At 36.8% G+C, this 15942-nt stretch overlaps 1 protein-coding gene across 3 annotated transcripts in view; it reads right to left on the bottom strand.

Annotated features, from left to right (window-relative positions):
- tgfbr3.S (transforming growth factor beta receptor III S homeolog) overlaps positions 1-15942 on the bottom strand; it is a 108877-nt gene that overhangs the window by 63905 nt on the left and 29030 nt on the right. For all 3 annotated transcript variants that reach the window (XM_018261023.2, XM_018261024.2, XM_018261026.2), the window contains exon 3: positions 15118-15302. In XM_018261023.2, the coding sequence (XP_018116512.1) occupies positions 15118-15302 (185 nt within the window). The remainder of the gene's footprint in view (positions 1-15117; positions 15303-15942) is intronic.

The following is a 15942-nucleotide window of genomic DNA, read 5'->3' as shown; positions in this document are numbered from 1 at the left end:
AAACTTGGTTGCTTTAGATGCACTGGATGTCTCACTTGCAGCGGGATGGCACAGGGGCCTGTATTTAATCACCCTCGCACAGGGCATTGTTACAAAATCAGACATAGACTATTATGCTTAAGCTCATTCGTGGTGTACTAAGCTTTGTGCCCCTGTGGTTTGGCATATGTGGGCAAAGCCTCCACTACCTACTGAGAAAGGATAAATAACCACAGGTGTACCATTAGAACTGCTCTGGCTACTAGGAAGGCAAATCAACCTATTGCAAAACACTTTCTAAATGCCAAGCATTCTTTGCCACAATTTCAGCACATGATAATCGCCTGGTGACTAATCTCCCCATGTGGATAGACCCTTAAACATAATAAATCAATGTGAATAGTACACATCATTATGGGAGTGTAAGCAACCACAAAAAGGAAATCTGAAATAGCTAAAGTGCTATCCTTAATACTGAGCATAACAATTACAAAAAAGATGTTGAAAAATATAATGTTTTCTATAACAATTTGCTCAACTTAGGAACAAGGCAAGAAGGGTGGGAGTGTGTAGGTTAGGTTAGAGTCCTGCAGTGGGTCGGGAAAAACCTGCGGTACCCTGCGGGTTGCGCATAGAAGTTCCGGGTGTGGGTATAGACGCGGGTCGGCGGTTCTGCAGGTTTGCGGGTCGCGGTCGGGCTGTGGGTCTTCTCAATAGCAATATTTACTCCTTTTTTCTGGTCACGTCTACTTCCGATTACGTCACTTCCGATTTACAATGACAGCACTTCCTGTTTTACTCCTTTTTTTCTGATCACAACTACTTCCAATGATGTAACTTCCGGTTGACAATGACAGCACATCCTGATTCTTGATGGTCAGCAGGTCCGGGTTGCTGATAAGGTACTTGCTTGTCAGGTAGCGGGTCCAATCGGGTAAGAATGTGGGTTTTAACCAGAAAATGGACCCGCGCAGGTTAGGTAATGTAGGTAAATCCCATGTGATGATAATAGAGGCACACTACACTTGTGCTGAAACAAAACTAGTTTGGCAAAAGAAATTTCCAGGGGTGCAATATGCTGCTTGAACTCATTATGCCCATGTGTGTGATGATATCAAACGCATGCACACAATGAGAGAGCTAGGACCTAATTATTCACATTCTAAGAATCCAAAAATGGCCACTCACAACAGGATCTCCCTCTTCAGTACTCACTAGGAGCATACTTGGACCAAAGAATTGTTTCCCTCAACTAGAGTGCAGTGCACAACTCAGGGGTGCGAAACAATTTTCATAGGATAGGTGCCCTTTAATAGAAGGGGACTAAAGCTTACTCCGATGCCAATTGCCTTTTTGATAAGTTGTTGCAAATCCCAACCTCAAAATTGTTTATCCGCCCTATAAAACATATGCTTCTGATAACAGATATATAGGCACATTTTTGTGTGTGTGATAGATTCTTTCTGTTGTGTTTGCATGGCAACAAAATGCTTTAAACACAGGAATCACGTGAAGTTAAAGGGAAGAGAACATCTGCCAAAAAGACAGATTAAATGCAGAATAATGTAAAAAGAAATATATACAGTCATGAATGAAATTTGAGAAGTGAAAAATAGATGCCTAGAGGTAAAACTCCATACTTTTCTAAATGAAATACTGTAGATAAATTGTTGATATCGGTTTAAAAGACAATAGTACATGAAGTTCTATCCTTCTAAATGGTTCTCAGCATATTTTTTACCAGCCATATGCATACCTACCAACTGTCCGGTTTTCTTTGGGACAGTCCCAATATTGACAGCTCAACAGGCATGTGCCTAGGGTGTCAGGTATGGTACCTCTTCTGCCGGATTCCCCCTAGAATTATCGTAGTGGTAATGAATTTGCACCCGGTGAAGTGGAGCAGAGTGTGGCGAAGTCTTCACAGACTAAATTTTGCCCCATTGCGTGGTTCACTAAGCAGAAAACAGTAATCAAGTTCCAGTTTTTGTTTTTAAGAACAAGGGTGTCCACATGGTTGTGAAACCAGTTTCTCAAATACTAAAGCTAAGGCCCAACTGAGAGTTGTATGTATTATGTGCTCTGCCCAGAAAGCAGTAAGAGGCCTATCAAAAATAGTGAACATTCACTTGATACTGATGAGATTAAAATGAATTCAACCAACACCAAAACACTATATATATGGAAAATCTACGCCTGATGAAAACAATGCCAATCTTGTTTCTTACAAATCCAAATCCCCTTTTTTCCCCTTTTCTTTAGTGAGGCAGATAGCAATGGCTCTAATTTTTCACTTCTTATTCCCTTATGCAACAAACATCACAGCTAGACTGTCAGCTTCTTAATCTTCTACTAACAAAGCACTAGATTCTCTCATTTAAACAAGAATTTATGCTCCAGTAATTGGGGGCTTCCGTGTCATTTATTATGAATCAGTCCATTGTGCCACAATGCCCTGTATGGTTACAAGTGCATCAACCAAGTTGCTAAGTAAGTCTGCTGTATGGAAGCCCCTAACTAAAAAACAGACAATAATAACGTAAAAATAATTATCCAGAGGAATAAAAAAGCAAATAATAATTTTTAAATATCTACACACTGTTAAGAAAATTGTTAATGCACAAATACAAAAAGCAAAATCAACTAAAACATTACTTTTTGTTTGTTGTACATAGGGTTGCCCATGTTGCGCCAATCAGCATAATCAATTTATCATAATCCACAATGATGTTATTAAATTAGGGGGGTGTAAAAAACAAACACATCAAGTCCAGTTGACTTATTTCTATAGATATGGTATATACTGTAATTGTTTGATCACATGATTGGTGTGGGCTGGGAATGCTGGCTTTACTAGCCTAGTTCTCTCAGTATGTTGTTAACTGCACCAGAAAAAGGACCCATGTGGTCCAAAACATGTAGTGCTATGCATCTTCAATAAATTATTTAAAGAAATTGAATACATCTGCTCTCCAGTGAGACCTTCATTCTCTACATAAATCTTCAGCCAGGATGGGTTTAGCGCACATAGACAAACTTATCAAACGTTATATTTAATATCCTAAAAAGTGGGCAGTGCATATATTTTACAGGTGACACAATTGTTATAATATCAAGACACCCTACACTTTACCAAGTTCTCAGTGGTCTTGTATTCCTTGAGGCAAAGGCAAATAGTGACCACTCCCCCAGCAGAACTGGAACCTGTACAGCATGATCCTGACTGACAGTTCCTCCCAGAATGTATGCTGAATTTGAGGAACATCCCCTCATTACTACGTATGAAGTCTGAGGGGTAGCACAGGGTTAATTCATTTATGACTTGTCAGCTAAACTGTCATAGTTATTACCCAGTGCCTGCTGCAGTAATAAAAGTATATTATTGTTATTCCCCATAACGATCTGGTTTGTTTAATAGGAATTATATCTATCCCATGAACACATACCAACCAATACATTCCTGCTAAACCTAATGTGGAAGGCCTGTACAATGAACACACATGGAAAGAACTCTTTGTGTACATCACGAATATGATGGCTGCATAATTGTATGTAATAATGTTCGGCCATATTTTCATATTTCTTGAGGAATACACTATTTCATTGATGGTTCAATGGAGTCTTGTTGTCTGTGGGAAACACTGAGTTTCCTTGTTAGTGCCCAGGTGTGCAATCTCTGCTAAATCTTATCCTCCAAATTGATGCATAATTTAATACTTGTGGTAAAGCACAGTTGTCCAGCGTATGGTTAACCCTTATGATGCCAGTGCAATACTGCTCTGGCATGACAGAAGGGCTGTGAAATAACAGTACTGTGTAGATTTAATGTGCAAATGTTGTGCACATTATATTTCATCATTTAACAAAACACTGGCATTTCTGTCACAGGTCTGCAGAAGATACATACAATGTCAGCGAGGTTAAAACAGCTGCAAAACTTTCCTGCTTTCCCTAGAGATGATCATTTTCATGGAAGTCTGGATATTGCCATGGCAACCAGACCTGAGAAAACACTCTATGGACTGCTGCCCCATAACTCTGTTAAAGTAATTTGTATGAAGAGAAAGGGCCAGGGCAAAAAATGATCAAAACAAATAGCACTGCTGACGTCCCAATTTCTTTTTCTAACTTCCAGCCACATAACCGTACTCTGTTATTATGAAATGATATGTTTCAGGCTCTGATGTGATATTTCTTCAAGGTTACTTCAGTACACCAGATTGGAATTCCAACCTTTCTGTTTTCTCTTAAAAGTACTATTTCTTTAAAACAAGGAGGTAGATCCCCATTTTACATTTTTTAGAGTATCAGAAAAAACTGTTGTTAAAATCAGGGATATGCATTAAGCATTCTATATTGTAGGTCCAGATAAAAAAACCACTTAAAATCAGGGGATGGAAAATGGGGTTTCACCAATATAAAGGGAATTTGTTACGGTTGAAGTAAAGAAATTCAATCCATATACATATATAATTAGTTATTTGCAGTGTTGTGACATTAGCCTTAATGTTGCAGAGTCTGCTGTATGCTAGTCCCACATTCCCAGTCAACCTTGGTCTGACAAGTTCAAGTGCACTACTTGTTGCTGAGAACTGAAACAAGAATTACGTTGTTCCATTCAATTTTATAATTTAAAATGTCTACAAAAACTTGAAAAATGTAATTCCAAAACTATGATTTTCTCGCATTGCAGAAAACATACAATCATACATTTTAAAAAATAGTGCCTCTACTAACATATATAATATCATTTAATACTCTATATCTAATGGCTTAAAGGGGTTGTTCACCTTCAAACACTTTTTTCAGTTCAGTTGATTTCAGATAGATCACCAAAAATAAAGACTTTTTCCAATTACTCAATATTTCTATTTGTGGCCCATCAACAAATCTCCTCTTCTTGGGGATACTAATCTCCCCAAATGCCTTCCCGTCGGCTAGAATGTGAATTGCTGGCAGGATGGGACTCTGATCGCTTTGTTTTCCGAAGTCACCCCCAAGTTGCCCCACGAGGAAACTTTGGGCGACTTCGGAAAGAAGAGGAGATGTCGCTAGGCAACTAAACTCCACGAATCTATTCGTGTGCCACCACCCTAAAGCAGCTCTGGGAGAGGGGTCGCCGCTCTTTAACTGATACATTTGTTATCTTTGCCCCTGCTGACCAGAATCCCTCAACTTCATTAAAGGCAGCTGTTAGAATGGATACAATAGTTGTTAATATTCCACAGCTACTACCTAGAAATGTATCAACTAATTTTATCAACTAGATGTCGCAAATTGTAACAGTTCAGATGCTCCTGGATCACTGAGCTGCCAGGCTGAAACCACAGAGACACGAACGTTACACTTTAAACTTAAATTTTGGGGAAACAGTAAAAAACGTGATGGAAAGCAATTGAAAAAAAGTCTTTGTTTATGGTGAATAATCTAAAAGCAACTGAACTAAAAAAAAAGTGTTTGGAAGGTGAACAACCCCTTTAAATATCATTGTTTTTTCTTACACTCCAGAGTTTCCCCAGTTATTTATCGTTTTAATTATATAACAGGAAGGAATATCCACACAGAATAGTTTAGGTTTTAGGAACCGATTAGGAAATCTTTTGTTCTTATGGCCCTCAGGATGCAGTTTTATCAGATAAATGTCCTGTTTCGAGGCAAGCTAAGGCATTTTCCTGATCCTATGAATTTTAGTACTCTGCATTGCTATTTGCTATGGGAATGGAAGCTACACTGACAGCTATTGCCATTTATACTGTCAGCTGGGTGTCCAGTACTGTAAAAAACAAAGCTGAATAAAAAGGGGATACAGAATAATTGTGTGCTCAGGGCTAAACAAGATACCTTCACATTTCACTCCAACCATACGTCTCAAGCACAGTATAAAACTCATGTTTTTTTAGGCCTGTTGAGTTTTTTTTTAACTCTCAACTCTACACAATCAATACACCATACTTCAGGTCAAAGTTGAAGTTCCCACATCAACATAGCCTGTTCCTGAAAGGCATAGTCGTTTTTCAAACGACTATATGAATCTACATCATCCAGCTGCCTTAAAACTTAATTTTCAAAAGAATTGGCATCAAGAACAACTCCTTTATCAGCATTTTTTTTTAAATTAGTCTGCACATCATTGGTCTTATTATGATCAACCAAGTCAGTTTGCGTAGTACTATTTTCACAGGGGATATAACCCAAAAATGCAGAATCAGACACAAAAGTAAAAGTTCATACTTTTTCATACCAACACATTACTTTTTTGTGCCTCCCCACCCTTTTTGTGTGTGTAAATAGTCTATGAATATATATATATATATATATATATATATATATATATATATATATATATATATATATATATGTATATATACTGCTTCACTAACTCTTCAAGATATTTGAAATGTTCAAACCCCAGCTATGAGTCTGATAGCAAATTGCTTTATCAAAACGTTGGAGGGATATTCATTTTATATTATCTTTTTTAAAAAGATGTTTATCTTATCTTCTTTCAATACGCTGTTAATGGACCGATTTTACTTTTATTTCCAAAGCTCTAAAATTAAATCTGTGCAATTCCAATACTTACAGTTCTGTGATCTGTGAGCAGTAAGCTCACCTATATTGTAACTTACCTGTAATATACCACAGGAGGCCTGTATATAAAGACATGCATTATACAAAGGTGTTAAATCCCTAGGGGAAAGTCCAGGGAGCCATGGGCATAACAGAGCTGGGTTAGCTCACATTAATATTGAAAAGCATGTCACTGTTTTGGACAAGGTTCTAGGTGTGTTTAAATAAATTATTTGATGGACTCTGCAGATATATGTTGCTTAACAATTAACTGCCCCTTTTCACATATATATATATTAATAATAAATAAAGGCTATTTAGAACTTAGAAAATCCACATACATTCCAATGCATGTTAAACAAAATATAAACCATAAATCATTGGCCTGCAGAAACACAAATGTTACCAAACTGCCAGATCAGAAATGCCTCTTTAAGACACAATTAATTAAAGAAGAAATATGTCAGCTGGTTAAGTCTGGATTTTGTTTTCGGCACCCTGTAGGCACATGCCTCTTTTCCAAGCAGTGATATAAATTTTCCTAGCTGCCCTGTAGTAAAAAGAATTTGTATGCTCTTAAAAATCTGTTGCGTGTAAAGCAAAACACACAAAAAAATGTTGGAGAACAATTTGTAGAAGTGCAGACTTATTAGAAAGTTTGTGAGCATCACAGACAGGACAAGAGCTGCCTACACATAATTCTTCTCCTTTCTCTGGAAGAGCATATAAAGCTTGTACTGCATAGTTCCAACTGGCTGGGATACACGGTCTGTAACAGCCCACAACAAACACATCATCCAGATTTCAAAGTTATGTTTAAGCTCATTCCCTGGGAAGTGTCGAAAATGTGATCGCTTCATGACCCTATTGATTCATCAACTGTATCTTGACTGATCCAAAGATTCAAGGCCATTGCCAAACAAACAGGCTCATAGCATTACATGCTGCACAAACATTACACATAAGAAAAGTGACCAGACAATTGGCCATCAGGACACTAGACTTTTCATACTTTAAACAATTTGAATTCTTTTAATAGAACAATTCGTACATTGCATGTCTGACGATGGAAGGAGTTCATGTGAAAAGCTGCATTTGTAAAAATGTGGCTGGCAACATTGGTAGCCAACAACCTTTTACAGTTCTTAACATCACTGAAACTAGTAATAAGGCAGTGGTTTACATGTCTAGATGTCGAACAGGAGAGTATCTAAGCAGAAAAAAAATACAAATTAAAGGTCAGCTATCACATAAAAATTTACACCCCCGCCCCCCACATTAGAGGTGTGGGCTATCAGAGCCTGCACTCTGCTCCCAAGTTAATGTAAATTATGTGCGTGATGTATGATAGGTTTGGTCCCCCAAATCTTATGTCACACACATGTGCATAATGAGAAAGCCGGCACACTAGTTTGTTATATGCATGCATGAGTCCCAGCATGGCTGCCTGCACCAGTGGTTCCATGGAACTTGTCATTTAATAAGCCTTATTTACACAGATAGCTTTCTGTGCATACATGTAAATGCCCACTGCTTTCAGCTGGAAAATGACAGCCTGGAGAAGGGAAGCCATTTCAGGAAATGCTTTAAACCCTCATTTGCATATCCAATTATGAGCAAATTCAATTAATAATGGCATCATTGGAAAAAATGGTTATTCACTGCTTTAACACTTTCCGGCCAGCTGCTGGGAAAACTCTGAAACCCAATATACAATTCCCATTCATTATCCAGTTGGATAAAAATCTATGATTGTGCCATGCCTGTAGATTCTACACAGGAAAATGGCTAAATACACATGACATTAATAGTCACAGACTTGGGTTGACCAAGCATTTAGAATGTAGACGAATTAGAATCCTTCAAAAAGGTGGTGGGATTTTGCCCAATCCAGGGCTGGAACTAGGGGCAGACAGAAGAGGCAAGTGCCTAGGGTGCAACGGTGTTGTAGCCTAACCCTAGTCCAGGCTCTTTTCACATCACCGGCCACAAGTTTTTTCAACACATCAGTCCATTTGCAAGGACCTTTGCTAATGCATGGTCATTTGCTCATGGTCATGAAATTGTTGCCGATCGTTTTTTTTAATTACAATTTTTCCCTTACTTTAGTTGCTTTCTATGAAATCTTAACATGCATACAAAAGTTTTGCAAATGCTTGAGATACTCACACCTACACTGTCTAACAAACAAGCAATTTTCCAAAATGGCAAATTCTGTGCATTTCCCAATACTGTAATTTTTACCCCTTAGCACTCCATTACGTCATTGTACAAAGCTGTTGATTTTTCACCACCATTCTCATTATTTCACTCTTTGGACCCAGTGAAAATATATATCAGCACTCCTAAGTGAAACAATTCAGAGTAATCCAATATGCACATCTGAATATATTATACTAAATATGGCAGTATTAAGCTACAAAAAAAAAATATCAAAACACGCTACAAGCACTAAGGACCAGCTGTGAAACGTCAAGGAAAAAAGCTTTATAGCCCAGAGTTGTAGAGAGGCCCCTAGCAGGACCTCATTCTCAAACAATCCCAAGGTCTACCATACACAGAATCATATTCCCTAAAGAATGAGCTTCGTACTAGAGTTTCCAAACAAGGGAAGGCCCAACATCTGTAGTTGACTTTTCCGCCACTGCTCTTGACAATCAGAAGTGTTATAGCTGTGAGGAGAGTAGAGAGGCAAATACAAATTAACTGAAGAATGGTGTTTAAGCAGTGCCTAAGGTATTTTCAATTAAAGGGGACCGGTCAACCCAGAAAATTATTCAAAATCCTATTTTATCACATTAGTCAAGCAAAATTAACTTTAATTACACTATATAAATTATTTGAATCTTGTTTCCTTCAGTCTGGAAATTCATAATTATAGCAAGCAGGCAGGAGCCATTTTGTGGACACTGTTATTAAGGCAAGCCTTGCATCATTTCAGAATCTTGTTTGTTCACCAGAATGGGGGACCCGATGTCCATCCCGTGCGCTGACTACACAATTAAATGGTGAAGAGAACGGGGAATGTGTGGAGAGCATTGACATCTAGGAATTGCTGAATGCAAAGTGAAAATAATTGTCTGCCCCCCCCACGCCATAGAGGAGGGGCGGACACTATTTGATTGAAAGCTGAGATTTTTAAATGAGTTTACAACAGCTATGAATTCTTTAATAAAAAATAGAAATTGGATTTCATGTTTAATTTGAAAAGGAATTTTATTATACAGATTTGTGTGTCTGGATGACAGGTCCACTTTAAAGTAATTCTTTTGTCCTATATGTGATAAATGTATGACTTATATAATGACAAATATTTTTACTTTATATCTATTAAACACAGCTTACTTTATCTTTAGGATCATATTTCTATCAGGCCCTGTCTAAGTGAAGCTTAATTAAATTTTTGATAAATGTACTTACAAAAAACAGTAGCAGATGGGTTTATGTCCATGTTTGTCATAACGTCAAAATATCTATTTTTTGTGAATATTAAAATATTTATAAAAAGTGGTGCCTAGTAGGCCCAGTTGCAAATGGAGTGCTGAGGGCAATAACTTACCTCAAAAAGCACTACTTGGCTACTACAATCTATGGGAGACACATCCTTGTGTGAAGTCTGAAACAGCAAGTGGCTAGCAACCTTGCTTGTACTAATGTAAATAGGAAATACAGAACCACACAAAAAATATTTTAGGAGCCTGGAAAGTTTAAAGGAGGTGACTTGAATTGCAAACATATTTTGAAATGGCACATCAGTTCTAATCCTCTGCAGTTTTGGGATGTATTTTTACTCAGAAAGGCTTCAGTTATTTCTATGGTATGTCTATCAATTCTGAGGCCAGCACACACAACAAAATTTTGTGTGAGAATACAACATTTTGTACTCACTCTGACCTTAGTACACTGTTTTTAAAACTATGCACATGTATTTAAAATGTGCACACAAAATATTTTTTTGCACATATAGCCAAAAAGGAATTAGAGGCAACATTGACTAAAAGTTATGCATTCCCTTGACTTTCACACTTGCTATTAATCTATACCACTTATTGGGTATTCTGCAATTTCATATAGTATTTGCTATAATAGAATTGGTTTGTTATGTACGATGATGATTACTTCAATAAAACTGTAATGTTAATAAATATATATATATATATATATTTTGTTGGCTCTGCAATTTGCAGGATTCTTTCCTAGGCTGCCTCATGAAAGGCTTTCTAGGAATATCCTACATGCAACCTTGAGAATTCACTGTCACAGCTGTAGCTTTATTTTCCATAAGTGCCCTTTGTTTTGCTGCAGTACAGCAGAAAAGAGTGATTGAAGTTTATCAGAGCACAAGTTACATGACTTGGTGCAGCTGGGAAATTGACAATATGTCTAGCCCCATGTCAGATTTCAAAATTGAATATAAAAAAATCTGTTTGCTCTTTGGGAAATGGATTTCAGTGCAGAATTCTGCTGGAGCAGCACTATTAACTGATGCGTTTTGGAAAAAAAAAAATTCCCATGACAGTATCCCTTTAAGGTTTAGGATCAATAAGGCCCTTTTGTCAGCCTAACAGTTACAGGCACTCTGATTCTTCTCCTGTGCAAATAAATAAAATGCAAAAGGCGTTTCTCCAATGTCTCCAAAGGTTTTCTGTTACACTACACCGCCTATTTCAGCAATCACAGGAAAAAATTATGGAAAAAGCAAACATGAATAATCTTTGGTGGTTTATTTACTTCAATGGAAAGAAAAATAACAGCTTTTTTATCACAGGGGTTAATAAATATAGCCAGCATAATAAACAAGACCATATAAAAGGAATCTGGGCAAAGAAACTTAGGTAGAAACACACCAGACAGACAAAGTTGGACTTCATCCAGGTCAAAAACAGCAAAGAGCCTAAACCGATTGGACAGCTGCGACATTAACCTGTCACATTCATATTCATTTATTTGGCACAAAACTTAAAAATGTTGTTTCTCAAACTTAAAAATAAGTAAATTTGCCTCTTACTGTATCTGAAATTATTGCAAGCTTCCAGAGCTCTGCCAGCTCCTTCTTCAAGCTGATTAAATACTAATTATATATACTATACTGTTATAATGGACAATAACAACTTTAATGAAGGCTGATGATCCTGCTTTATTGGATGTGGAATATGGAATTAGAGAGTATGTAATGACAGTAACTAGTTAACTATAGTTATATGTAAGTTTACTAATTTTAAGCGTATGATATTACGTACCTTGTGGTTTTTATGCTATATACCTTGCTTTTTGTAATATCTACATCTAGGGGCAGATTTATTATGGTTTGAAAATTTCAAAAAAATGTGTCAAAACTCACAAATTTGAATTTAAAAGCACCAAGCATTCAAATGTGAGATTTATCACACCTCGACCATGGAAAAAGTTCTAATTCGAATATTCGCCAACTAAAACCTGATGAGTTAATTTACAAATCAATGGCAGAGGTCAGTTAAACCATTTAAATATGTTAATTGCCTCCTTGAAATTCGAGTTTTTTTCTTGAGGAATACTGGTTATAAATTTGATTAAAATTTCTTGGGACAGGAAAATTTTCGGGACAGGACTATTCCATTGAATGACGTTCAAGTGTTTCATAAATAACCTCCTATTTGAGTTGTGAGTGTATTCAAATTTATTAGAGTAAAAAAAAAATCACATCAATTCAAAATTCGACCTTTGATAAATAACCCCCCCCCCCCATTGCGATACACCATCCAAAACTGTTGGTGGGATGAGACAGCAAAGTATAGTGGTTTTTGTAAATAGTGTACAGAGGGTTAATATGCAATACCAGTGTCGGACTGGCCCACGGGGATACCAGGAAAACTCCCGGTGGACCAAGGTGTCAGTGGGCCATCATGCTGCTAAACTTTTGGCCTATTTCATGACCATTCCCTATTTCTATGAGAAAAAAGAGGCTAAATAGATGGAAATAATTGATTATAGTATGTAAAGAAAACAGACTAGGAGGATTGAGGAGATGAAGAATAATAGTACTGAGAGTGGCCCCTGGTCTAAGGTTTTATGGTGGGCCCCTGGTCTAAGGTTTTTGGGTGGGCCCCTGGTGTCCCAGTCTGACACTGTGCAATACAAATAAACATATGTATATCATATACAAAAGACAAGAATATCCTGTAAATTAGATTCTTATAAATGGTGCTTAGTGACAGTTTTAATTGTAGCGCACTGGTGTTATTTGAGTCTCACAACTCAGTGAACATTGTGCATTATGACACACAAAAAACAATGTACCCCTGTTGTAAAAATAAAAAGAGGATAAACTGCATTAAAGTCACCTAGGAGTTCCACGACCTTTAAAAAAAAAAAGCCCCGGTCATAGCCTCATACCTTTATATGATCATGGAACTCTAAGGTGACCTATAATATTCTTATATTTTACAACAGGGGTTTACATTATTACCTAAATATTCCTCTTCTCCTTCTGTACTAGTATTTGTGCTGTAGTATATTGTAACCTCTTTACAAATAAATGTTAATATTAATTATAATAATATATAAAAAGGGGAAGGGAGCCTGCAATTCAAACCCACATTCAGTAAAATAAAATGGCTTTGGAACAGATTTTGTCTGATTTGGGAGCAGGTTGTAAGTTTCCTAATGTTCTGGTTTTCATAGTTAAAACAAGCTGTTTGGGTAAGTGTTTAATCCCCACACTTATTCAAAGAAGCCAAATTCACAAGAATTTATTTGTTTATGCTAATTGAGACTGTAACTTTAAAATGAATCCTTAAAGTGATTTTCTTTCATCACCATGCATCTTATAACTGATAACCTTAATAAGAACAAGACTATATTATTAGTAATTCATTGTGATATTTCTTTTTTTTATGTGATATTTCTAATACAAATCATATTTACATTTAAAACACAAATGTACTTAAATTGCAGCATACAGACTGCAAAGAACAATCTCACCCTACAATCAGAAAGCAAGAGGAATCTATTTTCAGTCTGCTAACAGATCAAGGTATTTTGCTGTAAACAAATTTGTGTCCAAGGTTCAAGTGCCAGCAGACATTGGAAAATGAAGCTGTTTTTAACATGAAGGGGATTGATTTCTTTCCAAGACAAAAGGTCACAGAGAGCATCAACTTTTGCAATGATAAGAAAGATAACTCACCCTGCTTCGTATTTTAAAAGTATTATTTGGAAAGTCTCACTGAGCTTTTGGTGTTTATAATCTTCATTGTTTCTGTCACTAGCCAAACTTTCTGTGGTTTCCTGGACATTTTAACATTTTGCAAAGTATTGTTTTACAAGGAAAAGGAAGAGGTTGGGGTTTACAGCATTTAATGACTGATACAGTTGAGCACTAAAAGAATACTCTGATGAACCCAGGAAGAGGCAAATCTGGACTGAAGTAGCTGCAAACAAATGCCTATTCTTTGCCAAACTGTGCTGCTAAGGTAAATTGTTAAACAGGAAAATGGATATTGTATTGTTAGCAAGAAGCAAAAGCACTTCATTTATGTACAGCATAAACAAGCAAAGCAATATAAATGTTTTATAAAAGAACTCAATAGCTGGCTTATAATACTATTTGGCCCAGCTTTTCATAGCTTAGCATGTTTTCCCCTCTTATTATTTTTACAAACACCTTTACACAATGCAGTTGATTATTCACATTTACATTAGTCCCTGTACAAACCAATTAGGAACCAAATAACCCGGCAAGAGTGAGGGAGAAAAGCAGAGTATCTGGAGGAAACCCACAAAGGAGATTATTGAGACCTCTTGCAGATAGTCAGATCATAATACAAATGAACTGTATACATAAATAAATAGATTAAAAAAAGGACCACTCACATAAAAACATATTGTCTGCCTGGGTGCTGCTAAGAAATAATGTAACAATCCCCCAAAGTACAGCACCCAACAGGTCTTTTGCAAATATATACAGGTATATCTGTTTTGTACTACTGTATTTTTCTCAGGTCCATAGGGAAGAAGACAGCAGTGCTGCTGTACAATGGTAATGCAGGGGGTAAGGTCAGGATTGAGTTGGCTTTCCTGACATTGTTCTCTGCATGGAACCCCAGTTTTTTAATCCAGCGCTCCGTGTAGAGCAACAACCCTGGAGAATGCAAATTCTGTTAAATAAGGGATGCTCTTGCGCCCTTTAGTGCACTTGTGCGCCCCGGGCTTGTAGATTAGCCCTTTTGTGTGTGCCTGACTTTAGAAATATGTACCCAATGGCAGATAAAAGTTAGGTATTATAATAGGGACAGGCACTTAGTAAAACAGAAGTGACTGAAGGAGGAAGTAAGCATGATTATTATTTAATAAATATACTCCAAAGTTTTAAATTCATACTTCCTTGGTAAAATTTATTCAGTAACACTAAAACAGAAATGTGTTCTTAAACCTTAAAACCTGATACTTCATGCGATGACTTACTCAGTGCAGATAATTATTTTATTCTGAAACAAAGAACAATATATTGTCTAGTGAATAGTACTGTAGCAACAGAGCTTTAAATTGACAGGAAACATTGTTGAATAATTTAAAAAGTAAATAGTTTACCTCGTTTTCATGCCGACAATTATCTTCCTCCAAACATCTCAAATTGATTATGTGTACCTCTTGAGGATGGCTTACTGTTCCTTTACTTGCACAGCCAGATAAAACGGTAAAACTCTCAAGAAAAGCTTGGACAGGGTGGTATTCAGTAATAGGAGACAGCGAACATTGAGCATCAAGCAGAGGACCTAAGGTGCAAAGATCAAACATTGCTTGTAAAATAAGCCAGATACATGCTTCTTTACGATATGAAAAACAATAATGAAAATCTTGGATTCGCACATTAATTGTGTACTGATAAAGCAAACATGACTCACATGTTGCCCTAGAACATCCATTGTTATGAATACAGTCTTCACACCAAGAATGGTAGTAGCAATGACATCCTCTTGTACCATTCCAAAAAACAAGCACTGTTGTATGCTGACAAAAACATCCTGCACCCAGGACCTGCGTCATGGTTTGACGACTACACCCCTTTTCAATGTTCATATTAGTTATATAATCATGCAAACCCAGAATGTGCATTCACAAACATAAGTGCTAAAGTGCATAACTGAATTTGCCAATAGCAATTAATTATCAATATGCTCTGAATAGGCTTATAACAAGTCAGAAAAAGCAGAGTTCTGATTGGTTGTTATCGGAAACAAGTGTTTATGGTTCGAGTGGCTAAAGAAGTTTGTTGTAGGAATCAGTGTTTGGGTTACAAAGGTACCAATGCACATACTATTCAGCTATTCCTATACTGCCAATGTTGCTTTCACATAAATGTTTTTTAGGGGAAATGACAAGTGTCCTTGAGCATTATGTTACATAAGGCTTTGA

This window comes from Xenopus laevis, chromosome 4S, assembly GCF_017654675.1.
Source record: "Xenopus laevis strain J_2021 chromosome 4S, Xenopus_laevis_v10.1, whole genome shotgun sequence".
NCBI classification, from domain to species: domain Eukaryota; kingdom Metazoa; phylum Chordata; class Amphibia; order Anura; family Pipidae; genus Xenopus; species Xenopus laevis.
This window is presented reverse-complemented; position numbering and strand designations above follow the sequence as displayed.